General features: G+C 39.1%; 2 protein-coding genes across 2 annotated transcripts in view; both read left to right on the plus strand.

The window, feature by feature from the left end:
- On the plus strand, positions 1-27,870 carry LOC130656651 (uncharacterized). Its single transcript, XM_057459554.1, has 7 exons — positions 1-1,370; positions 2,058-2,571; positions 2,667-2,778; positions 2,905-3,001; positions 3,259-3,342; positions 8,415-8,485; positions 27,582-27,870. The coding sequence occupies exons 1-7, from the start codon at positions 1,069-1,071 to the stop codon at positions 27,779-27,781; spliced, it is 1,380 nt and encodes a 459-aa protein (XP_057315537.1). The 5' UTR covers positions 1-1,068; the 3' UTR covers positions 27,782-27,870.
- The window catches only part of LOC130656652 (uncharacterized), a 73,724-nt gene continuing 55,917 nt past the window's right edge, over positions 10,067-27,873 (plus strand). Inside the window, exons 1-2 of the mRNA XM_057459555.1 lie at positions 10,067-12,775; positions 12,872-13,896. Coding sequence (XP_057315538.1) covers positions 12,555-12,775; positions 12,872-13,085 — 435 coding nt within the window. The 5' untranslated portion in view covers positions 10,067-12,554 and the 3' untranslated portion in view covers positions 13,086-13,896. The remainder of the gene's footprint in view (positions 12,776-12,871; positions 13,897-27,873) is intronic.

A 27,873-nucleotide genomic window follows, 5' to 3' on the forward strand; every position in this document is an offset into this window, starting at 1 on the left:
TTCTTTTGTTATTGGAATTGTTCAGAGATCATTTCTTATTAAAGTTTTTATTTATTCGTACTACTATATACCAAATAGACACTTCGCATCGTACGGAGGATTATTTTAAATATATAATGCGAAAATTACGATTGTCTGTTTTTTATTTCATACCAAATGTGCATGGTATATACTCGTGAAGTATACATGGCTAACTCGTAGAACACTGCTTTATCTTTGTTCAGATGTATTGAACTTTTCCCCATAGAGCTGACATTCAGTTTGTATGCAAGCGTTGCAAAGGTGAGATTATAGAGAATGAAGTATTTCCGGCTTTAATGATGTACAACAGTGGCTCGTTAGAGATAGTTGAGAACTTCTGTTACTTAGGTGACATGTTGGGCAGTGAAGGGGTGTTGGAAGAAGTGTTACTTGCAGGATAGGTTCTGCTTGGAAAAAATTCAGAGAGTTATTTCCTTTGTTGACTAGCAGAGTTTTGTCAATAGAGGTAAAAGGTAGGTTGTATGAGGCCTGTGTAAGAAGTGTTATGATGTACCATAGTGAGACATGGGCAGTGAAGCAGGAAGATCTTGACCGTTTAAAAAGGAATGATAAGAGAATGGTTAGGTGGATGTGTAACGCCAGTCTGAGAGACAGAAATAGTTTAGATGAGCCAAGAAGCAGGCTAAGTATCCGTAGAATTAAAGATGTTATCCAGATAAGAAGATTGAATTGGCTGGGGCACTTGAAAAGAATGGAGGAGGATATTTGGGTAAGAAAATGTAGAGACTTGATAGTTCCTAGGGAAAAGCCCAGAGGCAGACCGAAAAAGACTTGGCAGGAGGTTAAAGGACAGACTTGATACAGAGGAAGTTGAGTTTAGATCTAACACAGTCTAGATCAGATTGGAAGAGGGTCATTAATATAGCCTGTCCAACCCATGCTAGCATGGAAAACGGACGTTAAGCCGAAAATGATGATGATGATATATGCGGAAAATTTTTTATATATAAATCGAATATCTTTTTTATTCAAGGGCAATTTAGTTAATTATAAAATATTTCAAAAAACGATGGGTGAACTGCAACTATGTTAAGTGTACTCCACTTTACTACAATTTTGATAACAGTCGGTGCCTCTAGCACCTATGTCATGTATTTAAATTATGCAACAGGGCTTGATACAGAACATTGTGGAAACTTAACAAGTCCATGCAAAACATTGATGTTTTCATGGAACTCTTTGAGAGCTCGCCTCCTTATTTATGATATCGAAGGAGATATTTTGTTCAAAATAACACCTGGCTATTACGATAAACAAGTTGATGTACAGCCGCTTCAGTTTGACTGTTTGCGCACAAATATATCATCATTCACCGTAATGTCGGACGTGTAAGTATCTTTAGTTTATTTATTGTTGAATCTCCTGTGATCTAAAATTTTGTTATTTTTTTGGAATTATTATGCATGTTTCTTATTCTTGCAAAAAAAATAAGCACATTTTAAGAACCTTTTTTCCTCTATAAGTTTTAAATACAATATAACGTGTGTTCAAAATTACAGAGAAAAATTATTTCCGAACAGTAAGATAACTTTAACATTATCCATTTCTCCAATTCTATATTTTCGATTATTTAAAGAACACGAACATTTGAAACCTCAGCTGAACTTTTTTTAAAAAAGAACCTGCATGCTTTCTTTAGTGTTTCATACGCAGGCTTTGTTATCAGAAAAGTTTTTTGCGACGAAATATTTGTCACTTAAGAAATTTTCGTTATTTTTGTCCGACGAGAACTTTTGTGAAAAAATATACTTGTTACAACGGTCAAGAAACTCTCCAAAGTACAACAAATGTCACGTCTCAAACTGAAAACTGTATATCTTCATTTTTAAGGTTTCGTGCGGTAGGAAAACGTATTTTTTGTTTTAAAGATTAATTTAGTTTTTGCTAACACTGAAAATGTTATGCTTCGACCTGTGACCACAGATGTGTCAATCATGTAAAAGTACTGCCCGTTGGAGTTCATGATTGTATCAAAGGTAAGCACTGTGTTAAATTCTATTTTTTCTCATCTTCAGATCAAAGCAGGTGGTAAAACAGGGCGTTGAGATATGTCAATCATTTCACTTGAGCAACTGCAATGTTTCGTTCTATGGCATACATTTTACGAGCCTTCGACAGGGCGTCACATTAACTGATTCAAGTTCTGTTCGCATTAAAAACTGCAAATTTAAAAAGAACGTCCTCTACCCGCTTCTTAATATTGATACCGCTTGGTCAGTCCGCCTTGAACATGTGGAAATTATTTACAATACTTTGCAGATTTCGAAAAGGAAGTTGGAACTAAAAGAAATAAAAAATTTCGACATGTCGAACCTGCTTATAAAGGAAAATAAAAATTTGCACATTGTGCTAAAGTACAATAGCGCTGTACAAAGTGATAACGTTTCCATTATACACAACGAAAACTTCACACTTCATATTACTGACTCAGCATATACTGCAAGTCATTTGGCACTGGAACGTAACCATGGCAACAGAGCGTCACATAAATATGTCGAATTTAGAAGTAACGCTACAATTCTTCTGAAGGTGCGTTTTTATTGTTAAAATATCTACGCAAACTAGACAAAACACGTTTTTTTAATGTTAAGGACCTTTTTAAAAAGGTTTTTGTATTTTAATAGTATACCAAAGTGAGATGCAATAAATACATCGATTCAAGATATGCTAGTGTGTTCCAAGCTCAGAGGGGAAGTACCCTGAAATGTGAAGATTGCGTCGCACAAGAATGCAAAGGTATATTATTTCTTATCGACTGATTATGTACGGGTTTTTATATCTTCTAACAAACGGTTTTAATGTTTCTAACAATATGAACCAAATTTTTCATTCGAACCTTTTTACTAATTGTAAGATTTTTAGTACTTTGTGGGCCTGGTGAAGAGATCACGGATGAAGTACTGTGCACAAAATGTTCGCTTGGTTTCTCAGCACACTACTGGGAACAGAAATGCAGAAAGTAAGAGCTAAGGTCTAGTTTACACCGAACTTTTTGTGGTAGCTAGTTTCTTTTTTCTCTTTGTTTAACAGACTAAAATGTTCAAGATATTTATTTCATTAGAATGTGTTTCAGTTGCTATCTTTTTTTTTTTGTTTGTTTTTTACATCCATATGTAACCTGAAATTTAAATTTTCTGTAAAATTCTATAATAATTTATGTCTTACAGAAACAAGACCTTATTTTTACAAAGTTAAACTCCTGCTTTCATTTTATAGATGTAGGTATGGATACTATTCAGCTAAAGTCGGCGCAACTGATTGTGTGGCATGCTCAAAAGGAACTTTTTGCTCTAAATTTGGGTAAACGTTTTTCTTGCTTAATGTCAGTACCTAGCCGGCACAAGACGTTTTTAGGACACCCTAAGATATCTTTTTTAAATCTTCTGTTAGAAGATGCTCTTAAGATGTCTTAAAGGGGAACTCCAGTAAAAATCACTTTTTTTTACTTTTATACGTACTCAGAAAAGCATAAGAAATCAAAAAAAACTTACTTCACTTGTTTTCCTTATTTAAAACTGTTGTACTAGCCTTCGCATATTCAATTTTTTTCTCATAAAAAAACAGACAGGCGCGATTTCATTTAGGACTGAACCCAATTATAAATAATGACATCACATCGTGCAGAAAGTTTAAGCGAGCGCAGAGAACGTTCATGTTAAGACCTATAGCTTACATTTAAATCGCTTTTTGTCTGTGATTTACGTTTAAATCTTTAAAAAATGGTGAGTTGCTCTGCGTTTCAATGTACCAATCGATTAGAGAAGTGTAAAGAAGTCAGTTTTCACAGAATCCCGTCTGTTAAAAAGAAAGAACTCTGACAAACATGTCTAAACAAAATACGTCGTACATGTGATCTACTAAGCGATCAAAGTTTTTATATTTTTGGTTATCGCACTTCACAGATAGTTCTTTCAAATGAGATCTCCAGGAAATAAACTTCCATATTAAAATATTGCCACTTCGTAAAAATGCCATTTTAGCTAGTGAACGCGATCAAAGTTTCTCATTTCTTCTCATTTCATTATTTGTACTTGTATCCGCAGAACACAAAGAAATAACGTTTTGTACATTTTTATATTAAATAAAAACATACCAATTTCCAATACAAACACCGACAAAAAAAGTTTTCTAGTTACACATGTATCTTCGTAGCGCTCAAGTTTCTATTCTTTGTTTTTAAAAAAGAAGCTTTTTTGATGAAAGGATCTGCCAAGGGGGTAAATGTGCCCATTTTCTTCAATATTTGTTACTTTTGGGCTGCATGTAATGCTGATAATGCAGTTTCTAAAACAGCTTTGTCAAAATGAATCAGTAGCTTCTGCAACGCGTTTATGACCTACCATAATCATAGAATGATTTTTATTTATATGTCCGAAAATTTCTAGCCCGAGTGTCAAATTTTGACAAAGTTATAATATTTTTTTTTGAAAATCTTGAAATTACATTTTGGGACAGTCTAAAAAAAACACTGACTTATACAATATTAATACCCCCGTTTTACCAACTTATCACGACACGAACATTATTCGATCTTTCGATCACGCATTTCAATGGTCCTCCAGGTTTTTGACGAAAAAAATGAAAAAAAGCGATTAAATATATTTTTTATTTCTTTAAAAAGAAAATATTTTGCTAAGAATGTTGCTTTGAGTCAACAAAAGACACCTCGTCACTTTGGCATATCGGAAAAGTGGGATGCGGGATGACCTATCGGGATGCGGGATGCGAGAACCCGCATGCGTAATGCGGGATGCAAAAAAATCATCGAAAGAAAGTACTGACCATGCCCTTACCGAACATCGCGTAGACATTAAAGGCGCGTAATCACCCTTATCGAAAAAAATTAACATATACATTTTATTTATTTATTTCAAAGTTCAGACGGAGTTATGACTTTCCTGAAAGTTTGAGAATGTAAAACTAACTAGAAATGGAAATAATGGTACTTTAATATCTTGAATTTATTGTTTCTTTTTTCCAGCCGCCATATTTAACAATCTTGTTGATCTCTTATTCTTGTCTAATAAGCGGGCCGTCGCAAAATGTTCGTGTGAAACCGTAGGTAAACAAACGGCCTTAACTTTAAATGAGCTCTGAGATGGAGTTCGATAAAATCGCCAATATGGTAGGCTCCGTTCACCATGCTGTTCTTTTTGGCTTGTTTTATCTTTGCAAAACCTGGCATCAAAAAGTAGAAAGAAATTCAGGTTCTGTTTAAAAAAGTGGCCGCGCGTAAAAACATCCGTATCACTTTCTCCACTCTTAGATTTAATTTTCTTCTATTCTGTGCGTCATTGTTTTTGGAGACTAGACAAACAAAACAGAAAGAAGAAATCACAGCATTGCCTCGTGGTTATTAATTATGATAATTAATGATTATCAGGCTCTTTCTTTTTTTATTAGCTTGACAGGGATTACTGCATATTATAAGCCAAAATACCCAACAGGGGAGAATGCTCATTGTGATAGTGCAGCACTATGGAGAAATTTAGAGCATGAAAGGGGAAATTCTGAAACTTTAAATATTCTAATTGCCTAGATCTGATAATGTCTCCGTAAGGAAACGACTAACTGTTTGAACAAAGGAAAATAATCAAAAAGTAAGACAGCTAGCGTGGCGAAGCTGTCTTCAGAAACAACAACAAGAAGTGGTCAGTGGTGCAAAGAAGTCTGATTTCAGTAAGTTAAAACGTTTAAATAATAAAGAATAACACAGAAACTTCGATTGATTTATCTGATTTATCATGTTCGGAACTTTGTGGATACATTTATAAAAGCATTACGATGGAAACACAGCTACGGATACTCTCCCTCATTCATTATCTCTTTAATAATGGCTGTATTTTGTCTGTGTGTCCGCGAAAGCCACGTCCTGTAACGGAAACACGAAATTTTTAAAATCCGCACCAATACCAAATGCGATATATTTTTATCCACTTTGTTGCATCGGGTTAATATAAAGGACGGGCGACCCCGTGGAGTTTCCGCGGGTAAAGACTATTTTTTTCTGTAATGGAATAAACCCAGCAACCATGTGATCGATTTTGCCGTGCATTTATTATCGCATGATTCGTGCAATGAAATGTAATGGCGGTTATGTAGGCTAAGAGAAATTGGGGTAAGTTTGCTATTTCTATGAAACATTTGAACATGTTCTGGTTGTCAGTTTTTAATAAAATTTTCAGGATAATGTTTTCTCGTGTATATCTTTCAATTTTTACTATAAAATAGGTACCTCAAAAAAAGTTGCCTTACAGGATGATTACGCGCCTTTAAAATAAACTACGAAATGTATGACTTGATTTCTTTTTCTCTTGGTGAACTTAATGTGATACGAAACGATTTGTTTGATATTGAACTTTTATGTATCCTATGGCGAGGTATTAAGCAACAAATGTAAATGCCTCCGATCTGAAAAAGTAGTGCTTTTCAGCTATACACTCTGAAAAGAGATTGAAATAGTTGATATTGAAGAAACCAGTCTATGTGTGAGTGTTTATTTCATTGAGTAAGAAAAACGAAAATTTTCGTGAATACGAATTGCCCTTTTTCTATAATTAAAAACCAGGAGTAGAAACCAGAGCTTTTCACAGGTTATAGCATAGAAGAGTAAACGCAACCCTGTCTCGTTTTCTCGTTTCTAACTATCAGCGCTACAAATTACGGTCTACCGACCGACATGATCAGGAAAATTAATTTCTGTTTCGTTAATATCGGTTAATACAGATTCCCATTGGTGTTATTGGTTGACTTCCCTTCAAACGGAAGGAAATATAGAAAATATTTTTCGTGAGGAATAAATTTCTCGCGAAATTGTTTTTGCGATATTTTTTAAAGTTTTCAAATCCTTTCAAAAGGGCTGAAAATAATCTTTGGTTGTTATTTGTACTAATTGACCAGCAAAAAGTAAGCAAAGTTGCCTTCCCTTATATCCTTTGTGTTTTTCATAATTCACATTTTTTTGAATTTGTTAAAATTCTGTTATTTTTCGTTATACTTTGTTAAGTCTGTTAAAAATAAAGGAAAATGTATTTATTTATTATCGAGTTTTTCATGTGTTGAATCCATGGCGAGAAAAAATAACATTGGCGCGGTCATTACTTTATTTCGAAGACTTTTTGCATCCCGTATCCAGCATCCTGCATCCCACTTTTCCGATATGCCCGTCACTTTGCATCAGTATTAATTTCTCCATTGTGAGACACAAGAGTTTCGAAGTCGTATGGCTGTAGCTTTGTAAAGTCTGTTTCATGAAGAGAATTATTCGATTCTAAGTTTTTTGAGTTATAATCTTTGTCATTATTACAAGACTTCTTATCAACGAACAATTTAAACAGTAAGTAAACAAACTTTTAGAAGTTGTGCTGCTAAGCACACGGACTTTCTGCACGATGTGACGTATGCTCATCTATTCAGACCTAGTCCTCTCGACTTTACGCGACCATGCAAATTTATTTGAAATTGAAGATGTATGTTTACAGACCCGATTAAGTTATGAATAAAGATTTTTAAAGATTGTAAAATGTTTATTTTGACATATTTATGTATTGGTTAATCAAAATAACATTTTTTTCAAATATTTTTTTTTCACGTTTTTTAAAAGATATCTGGAAGTTATATAAAATATATCTTTTAAAAGACGGCTTTCTCTTCTTTCTACAGTGCATATAAAAAGCGTCTTTTAAAAGACGTCTTCTCTAACTTTAACAAGTGATCTAAAATGCGTCTTTCAAAAGACGTTATATGAAAAATTCTATATTAAAAAACGGGGGTGTTTGCAAACTTAGTAAGTTTATTTTTCTCGGAAGTCAATTTTTCACGAATTTTTAAGGTGATTTTTTTCTATGGCCTAAGCTCAATATGTTTATGATTTGAATAGTATTCTTTAGTTAAAAACTGACGTATAAATTAGTGTACATCTCTACGCATGGATAAGCACGTAGGTAGAATTCATAATACAGATTATTTTAATGATTACAATTTGTAAATATGAATATGAAAGTTTTAATTGTATAGTATTTTTTTTTAATATTTTTTCCGGTTATATTTGACTACTGTAACAAAACTAATTAAAGGTCGTATTTCCAATTTTACCCATGCTGAAGTGGAAACGTCAAGCTAGAGTAACTGGAATCTTATGTTATTAAATATTAAAGTCTTTCAGCTATTTGCAAATTGTTACACATAGCATTACAAATACGTCAAATTTGAGAGGTGAAAGGAGATGGGTGTTGAAAATCTGCTCGAAGCACCATTATTGACCTCGACCAGGTTGATACAACTCAGGAAATTGTTGTCAGTAAAAGTGGTTTTTTAAACGTACGTTGTTACGGGACGAATTCTTCAAATAAGGAAGCACTTTGTTTGTTTAGATGTACGTCTTGTAGAAAATGCACAAATGAGTTCTTTACATCAACCAAAGGCTCCAGCTCGTGCTCGCAAAGTAAGTGTGTCCACGTATGTCTTTAATAGTTTGATTTTTTGTGAAATACTGAAGAATGGTCCTGAAGTTAAAAATCAAGGTTGACAAGGCCGTAACTAAAGAAGAAATTTTTTCCTCATTTTTTATTTTTGCCACGGCAGGGTTTAATTGAGTGTAAAATGCCAGTTGTGTGTGGAAAATGCACCTAAATTATCATTTTTTAGGAAACTTTAGGAGTATAAGCTTTTGTCAGGACAGTAAATTGCGATTTTTTTGCATTTTGTGACCATTAAAGTGGCGCAAATTTAATTTTTCACTCTGGAAAGAAATGAAGTGTGCTTTTCTTCTTTGTTTTATAAAGGTTAACAAAAAGCCTGCTTTAAGTATTGATAATGATAGTATCTACCCCTCTAAGAATTAAGTTTTACAATTTCTTTTGATACAGTAATTCTTCTAATTACTATCTCGCCTGCGAGAATAGTATTGGTTTCCAACTCCTAACTAACGAACGAACGAACGAACGAACCCTGTCCCAAATGGTCAATTGCAACGTCACAGATTTAAAACTTGGACCTAAACTGTCAAGTACTTGGAAGTCATCTAATGACGTTTCAGGCCAAAATTGGTATTTGTTTTCGACAAAATTCGGCACAGTTAACAAAAAAGTATACTGAACATAATAATGACATCATAATTTTGATTTTTGTCACCTAAATGTCATTTTAGGCCAAAATTGGTCTGAAAAATAAAACTATTTTATTTTTGACAAAAATTGGCACAGTTAACAAAAAAAGTATGCTGAACATGATGGTGACATCAAAATTTTGATTTCTTGTCAACTAAATGCCGTTTAAGACCATAGACGTTTTAATCGCGCGACTTTTAACCATGAATGATAGGCTGTATTTTTTGTTAGCAGAAATTGTAGAATTGGGTCGCATTGTCGATGTTTCATAGTTGTCCATTTTTAATAGCAGGATAGTTTATGCAGCGCCTGTATCTTGTTTAGTCTGATTAGCGTGGATAGGCTTTTTTTGAAAACTTAACAATTTTTTTTCTAAAAAGCCTATTTCAATATCTGTTTCCATTCCGCAAAATACACAGACAGAATAAATATACTAACATGAAAACAAGGTTAGTTTAGAAACATTTTTAATTTTCTAGTGAAGTGATGCACACATTGTTTGTTTACCTTTATTATTTCTTAAATTAAATTGTCAAATGGGCAAATTATGAACTTTTGGTAAAAAAAATAGAAAACGACATTTATTTTATACCCATTGGGCTTATTAAAGTTGCTAGTTTACATTCTTTTCAGGTGTTCAGCTAGGTAAGTTGATTAATTTTAATTTTATATTTTAGCTATACTAGCATTGGTTACTGCTAGCTAGTTGGAGCTTTAACCAATGTTGTTGACATATACACTTTATTCCTTGTTATTAAATATCTTTTATTTTTTAAAACATCTGTAAAACACATTATAACTTGGCTGGCTATCCTGAGCATGTTGGGTTGGTGGTATGAGGTTGAATATTGGTCTTTATCATGTTATAGATTCAACAAAATGTAATAAGAGCAATGCAATCATCCAAGGTAAAAGCATGCTTACTCATGAGTACCCTTGAGCCTTGATTATTTCAAAATTATGGTCTGTAAGAAAGTTACAGTTGTAGCTACAGATAATTACTATCTCGCGTGCGTGGATAGTATTGCTTTTCAACTCCTAACTAACTGCGTCCGAAATGGGTGATTTCTACGTAATCAACGGGTTTTTTTACGCAAATTTTAGAAACACTGCCTTTGGATGGATTTGAACCCACGATCTCTGAGTTCGCGTTATGACGCCTTACTTAAATGAGATTTTACACCTGGAGTAAAAATATGTAATTTGACGATTTGTAAAACCGGTTCAGAGATAATAAAATGTTCGTTCTGGGACAGGCGCGCACGCACATCATACAGCAAATGATCAACTGCTCCAGAAATGATGTCACGCTTCATTACACAATATAGGGAATTCCCGAAACCTGAAATCATCCCGAATCCAACAATTCCGATAAACCCCGGGAAATACCGATAAAATGCAACGCATGCGCAATAGCGACTAACGGGAATAATGCTAACATCAACAAAAATAGAATTGAGTAAGGGAATTCCCTTACTCAAAATATGACCTATAGTAAAAAACAATATTAGTTGGTTTAGAAATATTCCCGATGATATCAAGACCCAGGAAATGTGTACCAGAGCAGTTCAAGAGGATCCCCGAGTGCTCTGGGATGTACCGGATCATTTAAAGACCCAAGAAATGTGTATTAGAGCAATTCAAGGGAGGGACTGGCTGCTCAGGTATGTTCCGGACTGGTTCATTACTCGGGAAATGCGAAGGGATAATATTTATCCTCAATTGCTCGAGGAATATCGACAGAGGAAAGCGGCATAGGCTAGGATTGGGGATGAGCTGGCTCCAATAGCGTGGCATCCCGATAGGGCCATGGACTGGTTTTTTCAGAGGATGAAAAGGCCGACTTTGAGCTCTTGTGGAGTAAATAATGAAGGAACAATGCGATGACTCTGTGGACGGAGGTTCTTCATAAAAGTTAAGCTGCTATGCTGGTACTGCTGGTATGAGTATATTACGTATAACGGTGGCCACTGTCCATGTACCCGACCTTAGTTGACCCCCAATATTACCAAAATAGAGGATGTTCAAATTCGGTAACGAGAATGTTAATTCAAGAGACTTTTATGTCAAAGCGAATCCACTAAATATGGAAGATGTAAATATTGAAAATATCGTGCTAAGTGATGCTATTCCAGCCTCGCGTTATGTTGAGGGTTGCTCTCTTACCATGTCATTCGATATCTATAACCATCCCGAGTGGTAAGAGAAGTATGAGAGTATCCTGACCAAGGTAGAGTCCTTGGAGTGTCATTGTTTCACCACCCCTCCTGTGAAAAAAGGTAAATACTTCACCACCAAAGTGAAGGTGTGGGAGGGTAAAATTAGAACTGATTTGCATTCTAAAAAAGTACCACTAGAACAAAGCTGCGAGTGCAACGCCATAATAAAGCTATCTGGCATCTACAAGCAATGTTTTACTATATGCAAACCTACTTGGAGGAGTGCAAGTATAAGGTTGTCAAGTTTTATGGCACCCGATATCTTAGTGATTCTGATGACGAATCCTTCGTCGTAGTAGACTAAATGTGACAGGTTTTAGTATGCTGTTGATCCAGCATACCAAAACAAAAGGATGTTCATTACCGAATTAAAAAAGGAAGCCAAGGCGTTAGGTATCCGTAACATTTCAACCATGAATAAGGCCACCCTTATCGAGGTGATTCGTAAGGTTAAATACAAGGATGCCTCCACTCAAACCGATGGCCCTTACTGCGAACCCTGTTCATTGATAGCATTGGATGAACGTCTTAAAGGTTCCCTCCGCCGTTTTAATGATGCTACCTAATAATGTCCTATACATATAAGTATTAAAGAAAGTAACATTCGTTTTTTACAGCAAAGTTTAGTACAGCAAATAATTGTAAATAAACTTTCAAATTTTGAGCTACCTCATTTAATGTGGCTTTATCATGCTCACGCTTCTTCTCGAACTTTGAATTCATAATGGCTGCATAATTGACGTCACAAGGACCAAAGAATTATAGGATACCTCACGGTGATATATTCTACTGACTAATTCATGTTTAGAATGCCTTGTTGATATGTTTCGAAGTATTAAGTATTTATGAGATATAGAAGATTCATTAGCGCTAGAAAAAAATTTTGTTGTTTGCTTAATGCAGAATTATTTGTTTTCTTTTAAAAGCAACACGTTTGTTAAGTACTGTAATCTTCGGATGAGTCGGAATCAAAATATTCTAACGTTGTACTTGGCTTCCAGTTTAAACCTAAACGTAGGGGGGGATTTATCGGACTCATCGTGGGTGACATATGACAGTGATAGCGATGGGCAAATAGCAGAATTAAGGATTAACCTTGACGCTACGTCGTGGTGTAAATGCAACAATTGCCGTCAAATGAGCTCTGAAACTGAATGTTTTTGCTGTCACGAACTGGAATCAAGACATGTATAACCTACAAGGTGTGTACTTTTTAGCGGCATATACGAAACATTATATGTTGATTATTAAGTTATTAAAAATATATTCTTTAGAAATAAACTGTATAGTCAATCACGAAGATTTCTACCCGATTGTTTTAAGGAAAGGAAATCTCTGGACTGCTTTGGTTGGAATGTATGATAGAGAATCGACGTATCTTCCTCCAAGAAATGACGTTCCCAATAAGTAAGTAGGTGTTGTTCCAGTCAAAACACGCTGTTTATAGAAACATGGGTTATAAGAACATAAGTTTGATATTTCAGGTTAACATTTTTCTTTTAGAACATACTGCTATGCTGCTTACCGACAGTTCACGTGGTGGGTTCACAACAGACTTGGCAAATCTGTGCGAAGGGTCATCCCGTCATGTGCAGAGACAAAAATTCGTGATGCTTATCCAGAGCCTGACGGGGTATACACAGGATATATGGAAGGGCGTGTAGTTCCTGAAAATGAGTTAACATGGGTTTTCCATGATGCCGAAAATGTATTTTAACTTAATTAAAAAAATAAAAAAAATAAAAAAATAATATGTACAAATTACATAAAATAAAAAGTAAAACAAAATTATGTCATTTGTGAGTATTTAATTGAGTTTTCAAAAATATGCTCTCTACAGGACCTTTCGGCAGGGGTAATAAAGGATCGTTTTTTTCCCGGACGGCAATTACAGGTGCCTTTCACCTACCAATTATATTAACCCATAAAATCACGTGACTTAGTCTTCTTTAGCAACAAGACAGCACATTTTTTTCCCTTTCCTTTTCACCTCGCTAATAATCTTTCGTGGTTTGTTATCAATCACTAACCAAATCTGTTAAGCATGGTCAACAAACAAATCGAGAAAGAATTATTTAGAGGTAACCCTTTCGTTATAAACAGACCCTTCGTAATGACTGACCGCTTACGCCAGGTCGGGTTGTTTTGATTCTATCACGGATCAATTTCATTACCCGAGCAGAAAGCGGTATAAGAGACAAGGCCTGTGCGTCTCATGAAGCCCTTGTTTCTTAGGTCATCCCTTTACCCACACAACATCCTTTCTTAATACGATACTTCGAATCCTCCACTGGAGAGTAGGGACACCCAATCAAAAATCATGTTTACAATATGAAAAAGAAAATATTTTTAAAGCTAATTAGAATTGTGATAGCGGAACAACTTCTTTATAATTAATTTCATATAGAAATCTCGCTTCGTCGTTTTCATGCTGCAAGACGGTGTGGTTTTGGCTCTTGTGACGTCAGGAGGTATCCTGATGTTTTTTCAAGATTTTGAAGCGTGTTTTTAATGCTGCAATAATGGCGGTCGAAGCACAAGGTTTACGAAAACATGGAATAAGTAAATCGTGTTTATGCTTTTATTTTGCAAGTAAATCATTAAATAATACTTTTTTCTATAATGTTTTAATGGTTTCCTTCGGTTAAGATGAACTTGTTATAACGTCGGAGGCAACCTTTAAACAATGCTCGAGAGACTCTAAGGAGAAGCGTAAACGAGTGATATATGATGGAGACTTGTTGATAGACGCAGATACTGGAGAATTGCTCAATTAATCTAGTATGTTGTTCAACATACTAGACCATGTATATTATTATGAATACGCGGGTGGTTCATCTAAGTAGAACTTACATGCTGCACAGATTGTAGTTTTTTCAATAGATCTTCCTCTTGGCCTCCTCACGCCCTTTCGCGACAAACTGCTGTTGCTCCCGTTCGTTGATAGGGTCCATGATTTTCCGTGTTCGTAGTCGGGCTTGCTCCTTCATTATATACTTCTGTTTTTCTTGCATGATTAGGCTGAACTCGTGGTCGCTAATCACACCATTCTCCACGGCTCTGCTGATAAGGTCAACAATAGAGCTGAGTTTGGTTTCCGCCAGTAATCTTATGCTTTCATGCTTTTTAATCTTAGTATTCAGCCTCTTATAAGCATTTTTTAGACCTGCTTGACCCAATCCCACAGCTATGGTGATGCCTCCCATGGCTACAGCCAATGGTACACCAATTCCGGATAACATACTTCCGACCCCAGCGCCCGAAGTAATGACACTTACGGCCAGCAGACCATGATCGGTGTATCGAACCCACGTACCGTGCATTTTAAACTTTTTGGCGAGTTTGTCCCGCTCCTTAATCTCATTACGTAGATATTGTTCAACTTCTTCGATTTTCGTGAGCCTATAGACTTGTGAACTGTCCTCCGGAGGTGCAGAAGGTAAAGGCGGGCAAAGCTTTGTAATATCCGTCATTTATTCTATGGGTAAATGGATCGTTATTCCCATGAACAAGACATTCTTATCGTGGTGATACTCATCCGTCAGCATGAACTCAAGGCGATCCGTCGAACCTTTCAAAGGAAGGTAGTTAACTCCTTCGTTGCAAGTATGGCTAGTATCTTGGATTTTTTTCCGTTAAGCAGGCATCTATCCTCATCGAGCTGGTGGCAAGTGAGTCTCAATCGCTGGTAAACATCAGTCCTATAGTAGCTATCATGGTCGCCCTCGGTAAACATTGACTTGGTATCAGGGCTTCAAAATCCCCGACGCTAAAGTCCCCGTTATTGGTCGACCCAGGCGTCGGTTTGTAAATTTTGATCTCGTTCTTTTTTTCGAAAAGGTTCAGCCATGTAGGTCGAATGCTGATCGACTTCAGAGCGATCTTTGTGTCCTGCTCTAGGCAGTCCTCAAATATCGTAGCTTTACTGATATCCGTACTATACAGTTGCTTCATGTTTGTTTAAAGAAACATGAACATTTATAGCTATAGCCACAAGCAAAATACAAGTCCAACAGAGGTGAGTGGCCTCTCGGTGTAACTAACTTGGAGCATCAGGACCTCTACGTGTCTACGACTCAGCACATTTCCGTGGCCTTCCCACAGTTCACCAAGTACCCCATCAAAGTCCCCACTAACCTGTTGAACGATCCTGTGAGTGTAAATTGGGAGGGGCAAACCCTAGACTATTGGAACATCCAGGTGAATTTCGCTTGTCATTGCGCGACAACGGCGTTGGGGATCTCTGCCAAGCACATGAGTGGCTCCGTACCCCTCGTTCAATCCATTTTCAAATTCCACGTGTACTACCACATGAGACGTATTCTCGCGAGAATGAAGGTACCTATGCCATACGAAGGAGCCTTTTCCCAGTACGAGAACCCCTACTCCACCTCGGGTATGCGCGAAAAATGTCGCGAGTAGGGTGCGGACCCCAACGCTTTGTACAAGTTCAAAGCTCTGGTGTCATCGTTGACAAATGGTAGATGGTGGCCGCAGGTTGATGGGGATTGGGCCAAATTTATCATTCCCACTAGTTGGGGTCTGACATCGGAGGGCCTGATGAAGCTTAGCGAGAGTATTCGCGTTACGAGATTTTACTACTAGGATCACAAGCGAGTGCCAAGGCCTCAATCCTAGCCTCTAAAGCCGATAACTTCACGGCTAGACAGATCCTCCTGCAGAAATTCGAGGCCAAGGTACAACGTGAGGAAAATGTAGGCCACGATATCAGCGAGTTTTAAAAGATATTGCAGTATACACGAAGACTAGTAAATTTCGCCGTGATATCCAGCGTGTACATGCTTCCCTCCAACATGGACCTCCGCATTGGAAAGATTGTGGGGTATAACAACAACGTTCTAATCGCGCCCTCTAACATAGGTGTAGGTGTAGGTGTGGAGCTAGATCTGAACATGGACCATGCTGTCAAGCATGAGGCAGCCTTCACCACACCTCCGAGGCAACATATCGAGTCGTTGAAACATCAAGCACCAAGCCATGAAATGGGGCAGGGTCCCACCCCACCCCGATCGGTTCCGCGGATGTCCATGAGAATATCAAGGCCACCGTAATAACGGTGGGGGTAGGACTGATCATCGCATATATTTGGTGGAAATAAGTCTAATCTATTGATCAACAAATTAGACGTAAATTTACGACCTTTTTCCCCTCTTAGCCGCGACGTAAGCCACCACGATACCCACAGCAGCAGCCATGGCAATATACAGATGCCTTGCTGCGAACTCGACGACCCTCGCTGCAACTCTGCAGAAGAACGAGACCACGCTGCCAATAATCCCTGGCAAGGCTGAGCCAGCCTTACCCGCAAGGTACTTCAAAACTCGGACGATTTTTTGAAGCTGTTTTTGGACGAAACCCTTGTCATCGGCACTTCCTCCTGCTGCAGCTCCTCCGGAAGTGCCTCCACCTCCAGTGACAGCGAGTACGATTGGGAATATGAGCAGACCGATAGCCGAGACGATGCTAGCGATAGTCAAGCCTTGTTCCCTGAAAAGGGTCTTGAGTTTTTCCATGAGTGACGTGTCATCCCCTACGATTTTCATCAATGTCTTTTTGATGTGTAGCAGCTGGCTCTGAGTGTCGGATGATAGTAAACCGTGCGCTTTTGCCGTGGCCTCCTTTTGATCACGTAGTCGTTCCAGGTCTTCCTTGACCTTGGCTATATCCCTGTCCCAGATAGCTAGCTGTTCCTCGGATGCTCCAGGTGTAGCCTTCTTGCTCTCGAGCTCTTTCACCTTGGCTTCTACCCTGTCGATCTCACTGTCGTAAATGACCATCTTGCCCTTCAGGTGCTTAAGGTTACCACGTAAAGTTTGTAGCTCAAGGTTTAGCCCTCTTCTTTCACGTTCTGTGATATCCCCGCCAAAGGAAGTATCCTCGATTAGACTCTGTGTCATCGAGCACGTTCTCGAGTAGCGGCAACATTTCGATGTCATCAGCCTTTTCATTGACATTATCCAATTCGTTAAGGAGTTTCTGAATCATAGTCTTACTACCTATGTGTGGTGTAGTATAGTCGTCGAACCCCATGGTTTGCAATCGCCCCGCACCTAACCTCCTCCGTATCTCGAAAACGCTCCTCAATTCACCATTCCTATTCGTGAGCTCTACACCATCGTAAAGAAGCCGGTTCCCGTCGACTTTAAACTCGTTGTAGTATCTCGCACTCGGCTCTCCCAGCTCCCCACTAAGAGCTTCGTAGAGGCTATCAACTTTTGATTTTAGTAGCTCCTGCCTTGCCGTGAGAGTCGTGGTGTCAGTGAGGCCACCTTGTGAAGGTGTTGCGGGCGTAGTGATTGATCCGGAAATATCCCCGGGTCGAATGATCTCACTCTCGCTACTAAACTCCTCAGGCTCGTCTGGAATGTCTTCTTCTGGCGTAAAGTCATCTCCTTCATATATTGGATTAATCGGCATTTATTCATTCCTCTAAAACCTATAATAGATGTACGGAATTAAGCTAAATCCTCACAAGAAATTAAGGACAATGTTTGCTATGAAAGGCAAGAAACAGCGTGTCAAGGTGAGCCATCTTGGAGCTTACGTGTACCAACACGAAACGCACCATCGTATCAAACATTGGACAGGCTCTAGTACAGAATCTTCGTATAAGCTTGAACGGAAATGAAATCCAGAACATCGCCAACTACATTATCTTTGCAACATACAAGGATCTATGGCTGCCAAAGAATGATCGGGATAACAATTTAATTCTCCAGGGCATAAAACCCAATGATGGTACAATCCGCGCCCTACAGGTGAAGGCTAGTGACCATGTTGGGAACGATGAAGAAAAAGCGATCGTGCTGGCTTACGGGAACACCTTTTGTATCCCTATTGGAAAATGTTTGAATTCACGAAGGATCTACCATTTTATCCGGCAGGTCTACACGACAGGTTGCAGTTTGTACTGCACTTTGCACAGCACAGCGACGTAATTAAAGATGCTGGTACGGCAGCATTAGGGTCTATCGCAGCCAAGCCAGCCGATGCTGGGTACAAGATCAGTAACAATCACTGGAATTTGATAAAGTTTTTACCGAAGAGCTTGCCAGCGCTATGATGTCAAGGTACAGGACGTTCGCTCTGCCGTATGAGCGTGTACTCCGCAGCAAGGTTATAACAATGAAAAAAGCTGATACCAGCTACAGCCTCCAGATTGATACTCCGGCGAAGTCTTTGAAAGGCGTTTTGCTATTGTTCGTAGACCCTGGAAAAGTGAAGGCATACAGCGGAGTCAATGAGGTCTTCTACAACCCCAAGATAGAGAAAATCTCTATTACTGTCGAGGGTGAACCTAATGAGCTCTATAGCCACGCCATGCTGCCGAAGGACCATCTGGAACAAATCTTTGAACTTTTCGGATCCCACGATAGCGAAGTGACCATTGGGCAGTTCTTCAGTGAAAGATACGCGCTGTTCATTGATTTCAGAGTGACACCCGACGATACCCTACATGGTAGTGGGAGACCCTTGCAGAGGTTATCAGACCGCATCACTCTCCACATGACGAAAAAAGCTGACGGAACTGGGAATATCAAATGTTATGTGTACTTACTCCAAGATGCGCAGTTGAATATTCTAGATGGTAGATTTCACAGTGTGAAATATTAGAAATAAACATGGCAACAATTGGCGTACTCGTGGCAGGTGCAGCGAATAATGCGTTGGCATTTAGCGGTTCAAATTTTGTCTTCAGCAAACTCAGTGGGCACGGCGAAGAAGAGCGCAACAGACACGATTTAGCGATCGAGCAATTACAAGCTGCTCAAAGCCAATGAGTGCGGGATCGTCAGGCGAAGATCGATTGGTATAATCAGCAACGAGAGCTTAAGCGCCAAGCTAGAGAAAGTTTGAAAGAGCTCGATGAGGGTATGCGAGAATACTATATCGCGACGATCAAAAAAGCTCCAAAACTCTCCGACTACTATATTCCCTCGAAGCAACAACAAGACGGTGACCTGACGTTCATCGTAGGATCCCTGGCACTTCTAGGTTTTGCAGCGTATAAGTGCGCCTAGATGCAATGCAGAACACTTTTCGACTTGTAATAAACATGTCGAAAGTAAAAGCACATATCCTCACAGAGGAAGAGGGGGAAAAACTAAGCAGCATCTACTACCAGCCCGAACATCTCTGGACTGGACGCAAAGCCATTAAACTACTCTCCCAGCAGAGTGGTCTCTCCAAAAAGAGAGTTATTCACTGGCTAACTTGTCAACTCCTGTGGCTCAGACATATCAAAGGCCCCAAGCGCATCAATTACCCTCATTTCACAATTACAAAACCAAATGAGTTGCGCCAATTTGATTTGCTCTATATGCCACATAATAAAGTGTATGGAAACATCTATAAATATATTCTCACGGGCATCGATGTAGCTTCGCAGGTACAAATTAGCGAGGCCATTGAGAACCAAGAAAGTCAGCGAAGTCGCTGATATGATCCAGGACATTTATAAAGCGGGACCTCTCCGCTATCCGAAGACCTTCCATAACGGTAGTGAGTTCAAATCAGACGTGAGCAAGTTGCTGGAAGGTAAGGGTGTCAAGATCAAGCGAGCGACTACGAAGTGCCACCACACTTTCACGGCGTTCGTGGAGTCCTATAACAAGGTGCTCGCAGAAAGAGTCTTCAAACCTCCATGCGCAAGAGCTTGCCTCGGACGAAATTAGTACCACATGGGTCAAACACTTGTACACTATCGTGAAAAGCATGAACACCACCAAGACTGCTATAATCGACATGAAATCCAGCAAGGCCATCACACTCGACGTTTTCCCACTCGCAAAAAGCCAGGAATATTCTGAATACAAGCCTCTGCCTGAGGATGGTCTTTACGTGTATCTCCTGCGGCCTGGAGAAGAGCATGGTGATCAAAAAAGACGTGCAACGGATGCTTGGTGGAGCAAAAAGACGTATAGACTGGACCGTATCGTGACAGGTACCCGTCTCCTCTACTATTTGGCAGATGGGCCTGATCGAAGCTTCGTGGTTGAGGAGCTCATGCTAGTACCCGAGGATGTTAAAGTACCTCCGGGGCATGTAAAAGAATGGTAAATTTTACGAGCCCGAGGGCCATTCCCAAGTCCCCAGCTACAGGGGAACCGCTCAGTTGATAGGTGTCGTTTATAACGACACCTATCATTTTTTTTGACCTTTCGTAAGGGAGGGGCTTAGCGCCCCTCCACCTACAAGCATGATCCGTGTTTGGTTGAGGTCGTTGCTAATGACCCCTATTTCATGACATGAAATGGTCCTAATATTTCATCATATAGTAGATCAAGCAAAAGGCCAGATAAGTTCCATGGAACATAATCTCAAACCTTTCGTTATTTTTCTCCCTCTCCCGTATCACATTTAGCTCTTCATAAGTGGCCTCCAGTTGGTTTTTAATATAATAGAGTTGATCCATTTCTTCGTGGCAAGCCCTCAGTTGCTTTTCCAATTCCCACTTTTCCTCATATAATCTGTTGATAGAAGTCATTTATTTTAGTTAAAAGTCAAGGCAAAATGCTCCAAATTTCAAGCGTATGTACACCCACGTCACTCCAAAATTTTCCAGGTCCGAGGGTGCTCAAGTCTGATCCACAGGCAGGCATTCTTGGATTTTTTGAGTTGAGCATTGATCGATCCCCAGCCATTTATCTGATTCGTTTCCTCATCGATGAGCTTCATATCAGAGCGCTCCGAAGGGTACCACATGAACAGCTGTTTTTTCTGGCGACGAAGGTTTTTCGGTAAAGCGGTGTATGACTGAGTTAACAACCAGAGACTGTGCCCTCGATGTCTCCCACTGATAGCGAGCTCAAGGAGCGGTTGTCGACGCTTATCCAGACTCTCTTCCGCGATCATATCGTGAACGATAAACAAAGTCTGCTCCCCTGCCAGGAGCTTCGATAATTGCCCGATGCAGTCGAACATTGGTCTCGTGGCTCGATTAGGAACACATAGTCATCTTTCCAAAGCGATGCTCTATCGAAATAAGTCTGGTGGTGCGTGTACTCGTTCTCTAGGAGATCGAGTACGCGCTGTGTTTTCCCGCACGAGGTAGGTCCAGTAAAAATAGCTGTATGCGGGTCTTTTAATATCTCCAACATTTATTCTATCTGCCGGTGGCAGACAGAACCTTGTAGGGTACTTATTTCGGTTTTGGCACGATGGAGGCGGGAATCCACGCCTTACTTACAGCCATCTCACGACTTCCACGCCCAGCTGTGAAATAGACGCGCGATATCGCAATAGAAGTCCTCTGTTCTTATGTGGTATATAAAACTATCGGTGTCCATATAGCAAATCCGCAGCTTGTTACCATATTTCGGCTGCATGAAATCATAGTGAAACTCATACATCACCATTTTAGATTTATCCAGGATCGCTTGGCCTATAAATATTGGCTTGTTCATTTTGATTCCCGTCCTGCCCATTTCAATCCCCATAAGGTTCTTACTGAAATAGTTCCCACCCCTAAATTTTGGTTGCATGACGAGCTTCGTATAGGCTGCTTCATTCGTGACTAATTTAATATTCCTATGATTGCGTATATTCTCCATGGTTTTCCCAAAAACCGAGAGGTTCATAAGCTGGTAAAAGTCCCTCTCAAAGTCGTTTTTGGCGGCAGTTCTCAGCCTCGTATTGTGATCTATATAACCTCGCAGCCAAGGCTTTTGATTAAACTGGATAGCTCTATGTACTTTTTTGAGCTCGAGCCCATGCTTTAAAGCTTGATGAAGAACCCCGATGTGCACCACGCACTTCCGTTTATGTTCGAGATTTGGTATCAGTTTCTCAACCCTATGAACCACCTTGCGCTCCGGCAGGAAAGGCAGCTCGTTGTGCTTGTCATGTAGGCTCTTTGGATAATCGATATCAACCTCCAAGATGTAACCGTGCTTGTTATCGGTGACCAATTTCTCGATCCTCTTCTCTGTAAAGATATCAACGTTCGACAGCCACTTAAACCCGTGCGTAGGCAGTTCTTGATGCATAGCCTAGCCATAGAGATTGTTGGCATCGAGGTACTGCAAGTATGATCTCCGGGTCGTATTGGTCCCCCATATACTTGTTATTGGCTTTGGCATATCGGTGTACAGCCTGGGTTATACCACCTCGAATTCCTTTTTCAAACATCAAGAGCATCTCGACATCCGTTAAGAGCTCCAGTTTCATATCCGTGTACTTGAGTGCTGCTTTCCATGCCAAGCCTGGTGCGCTGTAGAAGTGAGCAGGGTCGAGTTTGTATTGATTCTGGCAGACTCCCCGAAAAGTCTCAAACACGTCGGATAATAATAGAAGGACGTCCGTAGTGAGGTATAGGTCGTGATAGTCGCCCATATTAACCTCATCACCCTTTGGATTGATTACGTTCCACACTTTTTGAGCGTGCTCGTATTCTTCATCGCTAATCCCCTTCATATATAGCTTGCTATAGAAGGCCTCTTTGGAGGTAGCTCAGTCTCTTTGAATCGTCGCCAGCCATCCATATACTCATAGGGATATACACCCTTCCTTCGCATAAGCTTAAAGTTGTCATCCTCAGCGAAAAACCAACGCAGATTTTTACACTGCTCACCATCGAGATTATTAGCTAATTTCTCAAGGCTTGATGGCATGAATCTACAGCTGTCTATGAACCTGATTTCGATCTTCTTATATGTTTGACCATCATCGTGCCCCATGCCTGCAATGGGTACCTTGATTTTTTACATTGAAGGAGATATACTTTTCTGTGTTTTCAGCGATGCAACCAATGTCCTGGGTATCATACTTCTCCCCCAGTTCTCGAATGAACAAGTGGGCGTCGTACCCGCTTAGGGGCAGCATGTCATGCTGTGGGAAGGTAGCGTAGAGGCGCTTTACCTCATCCTCCAGGTGTTAAACGAATATTTTAACGCATTCCTTGCCACGGTATCTCTGCAGGGGATATGATATATCCCCATATGTGAATGTACTATATGTGCACCACCCACACGGTACGTGTCTATTCAACTTTTTCGTCTTGGTCTCCCTCTTATCTTCCGTCATGGGAACAAGTAATGATTCGAAGTCCGCGTAGATGGCGAGTGGTACTTTGAATTGTTGCTGGCCATCCTTATAATATAGCCATTTTTCCTTCTCGCTTGGCATCGTGATCTTGACCGCTTCTTTTTCTTTGCAGTATGCATAGTGCTTATCACGCGACTCGATTGTGGGGAATGCCTGGAGGCAGTTCATGCAGAAATACATCTTTGTATGATTCTTTGATATTTCGCTGCCCAGGAGTCGTGAGAGAATTTTGATGGCTATATAATGACTCTTTTTATCGTTCGTGAGGAGAAGCAGATTAACCTGTTTCTCGCGTTCGTTGTGTGTAGATCGGCGCAGTATATTGAAAGTCTTCCTGTCACATACAAGACGTTCACCGCGATGTCTGGGTTGTTCTTTTCAAATTTGGAGATCTCCTTGATGCCCGTGGGAAAGTCTATGTCCTGCCAGTTATACCGTTCCATATAGGACTTCAGCTTGCTTATACGTTCCGGATGATCGCCGATATCATCATGATGTAGAGCGGCTATGATACTCCACCTGAAACATTCCTTGTCCTTTTTCGCGGGGTTAATGATGTCCTTTTTGAGGGCTATTCACTTGGGTACTTCGATATACGAGGAACCCCTCGTCAGCTTGAGCTTGTGGAAATCCACGTCGAGGTGCATAATTCGACTGATCGTGAAGCCACTTTTGGGCAACGCCGGGTTCTCCACATGCGTCCTGACTTGGGCAAACATCATATCCAGCACCTCTTCCACGGCGGTACCCTGGAAGGCCGGTCTCATATTTCTATGGAAGACCTTATCAACTTCAATAAACTCGTTGGTGCCCTCCACTGGCTTCTTCCGGAGAATCCAGAGGGAACACTGCACCTTAGCAGACCCCATGTTTTTAACCTGCTTCTCAACCAAGGTTTTAACATGTGATCGCACCATCGACATCCGTACCGTCTATGCTAAGGATGCGGAAACTCCTGAAAGTTCTATGATGAGCATGGGGCGTGAAGTCTTGTTCTGGTTGCTGCTCGTCTTCAGCATGACCCCCCCTTGCCTTTTCCTCAACTTCATCTCTCAAAGTCTTCTTGTCTCCATCATACAGGGCAAGGATGGGATTTTTTACTGATGCATATATATATTTTGCACCGGCTTTTTAATGCTCTTTGGTGCATAGTCCATAAGCCAGTCAGACCACTCTCGCACTTTACTTTTTACCACTGGACGAGTCCTCGCCATCTCTTGGCGTTCGAACACATTCATGGCCTCGGGCGTGGGAAGTCTAGGCTCGATCTTACTCCTAATCGGACGGGTTTTTACCATCTCTTGGCGTTCAAAAACATTCATGGCTTCAGGTGCGAATGCTTCTCCCGGAGGAGAAGGAGGTCTTGGGGGTGCCTCTAATAAAGCAACAAGGTCGGCTTTGCGTAGCTTGTAATATCCCCTGATTCCGCGGGCCTTTGCCTCATCGCGTAATTGTTTCACGGTATATGCATTCATATTTATTATATAGATTTTAGAGTTCAACCAACAAAATTTCTGGGACAGATTTCAAATAGGGGAATTTCCCGAATTGGGATTTCGGATTTCGGAAATTTATGGAAAGTCCCTATATATTATGCAATGAAGCGTGACATCATTTTTTGGAGCAGTTGCTCATTTGCTGTATGATGTGCGTGCGCGACTGTCCCAGAACGAACATTTTATTATCTCTGGTTCGACGGCTGGCGAATTAACGCACAATGATTTATTGATGCGAAATACAAAAGTTTTTTAGATTTTTTTTTTTTTTCATTTGCGAAATGATTCCTCTCAACGAAATAAAGTTGAGTTCCAAAAAGTTGAATAAAAGTTTCGAAATTGTTGAATTGAAAATTTGACTCTTTAGTACATCATACATATCCCTCACGCCAGAAACAGCTTAACCCTATTCGGTCCGGGATTTTTCGAACATATTATGACCGGGGGGGGGGGGAGGGAATCCGCCCCTCCTCAATAACTTTTCATAGGCTTGTCCAAATTGAATCAAACTTGGCACACTTATAGTACGTCACAAAAGGAACAAAATGGTGACAATAAATTTTTGGTTGCGTCAGCACATTTTCTGTGACGTGATCCAAACCTTGAAATTTGTTCGAAATGCCACTATCTGCTTAAAATTCAATTACTTTAGTTCTCGAGCGAATTTTTACATTCTGTTTGAAGGTTATGAAAGCTAAATAAAAGTTATTTAACATATTTTCCGGTTTTTACATAAATCGTATGAAAAATTGCCAAATATTGCCCGAAAATCCGCTTTTTTCAGATTTCCGGGTTTAATCCGAAAAAATCGGGAAATCGGATTAATCACGTAACCAAAACATGTAAAAAGATTCCTCTTGACGAAACAAAGTTGTCTTGTAAGTTTCAAGTTCCATACATATCCTAACAAGAGTTCATAGAGATTTTTAGGGGTAGTTTCGAGTAATAGCTAATATCTAAGCCCCTGAAAGGTATGAGACCTAAAAATTTTGCATGCAGGTGTCTAATAGATAAATATTGAAACTCAGTAAGTATTGTAGCCATGCAACATAGCATTAAGGAGTTATTCCAAAAAAAACGACAGGGGGCGGCGGGGGCGGAATCCGCCCCCCCCCGGACCGAATAGGGTTAATTCAATTTTTAGTATTTGTGAAATGACCCCGTTAATATAATTATAATATATTGTTGCAGTGATGTGTAATTGACATTGACATGCGAGATAGTTTATGCAGCCCCTGCATCTTGTTGTTGTTTCTTAAATTCAAAAAATTACTGTGAATACCTAGCTATATAATATATTTTCTATAAGTATTGCCAGATTGTTATCCCGCGTCGGGTATATCTATGGGTATTGTGATTTATCTGTACCTAAAGGAAAGTTAAAAAAACTCGATGTAAATTTTTTTTTTTTACAAGGTGCTCTTGTCAGACAAATCTGATGGAATTAGCATTAAATTTTTTTTGTATTATACCGAATTCAACCATTTTTCTGTAAAAAGGCAATAAATTTTTTATAAAAAAAAACTATGAATTTTAATCAATTAACAATAAATAGGCATTTTGGGGGGAAACTGACACCTTTAAAAGTTAAGAGAATTGAAGATAAATAAACCAAACATGGTTTTTTTCAAGTCACGTGTTGGTTCAATGCAATAACATAATTGGTCAGTTAAGCTGGGCAGCACTCTTTAACATATATTTAATACTCGAACGATATACCATTACCCGTATGCTTATAAAAAATAATGAGTGTAACACAAGTTAAAGATCAAAATAACAAAAATACTATTAGTTGAATAACACGACGAAAATATTTTTATTTTTATTACTGAAGTTAGTAAACTAATTCACGAGTAAAGATAAAGAAAATAAGATTTGTAAACAAAAAGCTGAAACCGCCATATTGCACGTTTGATTTGTTGTTGAAAGTTTCCGGTCTGTGTATTTATCAAAATTGGCGCCATCTCATCACAACAAACTTCATTGTTCGAAGTTGAATGTATGTTGTGAAAAAGCGAACCAAATTACGAAAAAAAAATTATTATTGGCTGTGAAATATGTTTATAAAGTTCCAACGAAGGTTATAAAATACTGGCACTACGATTGTATGCAAAATATTTTTGGTTATCTCGAGTTAAAGGTCTTATTTTTAATGTTTATTAGTGAGTACATCTGAAACTTCTTGCTTCTTTTTTCTCACACAGCCATAAAAACTTTGCAAAATTGTTGCTTGGAAGGAATATGAATATTTATTTATGAAACATAGTTATTTGTGTGTCGTTAAAGTAGTTATTTTATTAGATTTTGGGATTTAGACGTTCCTTAATTCTTGCTACCTCGCCTAAAATTTATTTTGTGGCTGTCACAAAAAAGTTTTTTGTTCGCCTCTTCTTTAATGTCGGATGAAATGGCGTTGTAAGCTTTCTCCACCCAATCAACCATGTTGATTTATTATTTCCCCCCTCTAATTTAGTGCGGTAATGATCAAAATTTCCTCTAATTATTAGTTCGGATCTGGGATAGTGATATGACAGTAATTTATCTCCTCTAATTATTAGTGAAGCATGCCCAAATTTCTTCCTTTTTTCGGTCGCACTAAATTAGAAGAATCACGGTACGTGTTTTAAAAAATATTTCCTTTTCTTTTTTAGTGAGTACTTTATTTATCGTGTTACTGGGCGTGGTGATTTTGTTGACTTTCAGTCCAATTATTATAATAACTGTACGCAAATCACGAAGAACGAATGTTGATGAAGACAATGAGGAAGAGAGTGATGTCGAGGAGGAGAGTGTCAAAATGCATAAGAACAATGACAACACGAATGATGAACAACAGCTCATCAAAAATTAAAATTTCGCTTCCTTGGTGCGAAAAGCTTTTTTTGACATTTTGTTTTACGGTTGAATCTTGCTTAAATTGTAATATGAATGTTATCTTAATGG

Source organism: Hydractinia symbiolongicarpus, chromosome 9, assembly GCF_029227915.1.
Source record: "Hydractinia symbiolongicarpus strain clone_291-10 chromosome 9, HSymV2.1, whole genome shotgun sequence".
In the NCBI taxonomy this organism is placed as follows: Eukaryota; Metazoa; Cnidaria; class Hydrozoa; order Anthoathecata; family Hydractiniidae; genus Hydractinia; species Hydractinia symbiolongicarpus.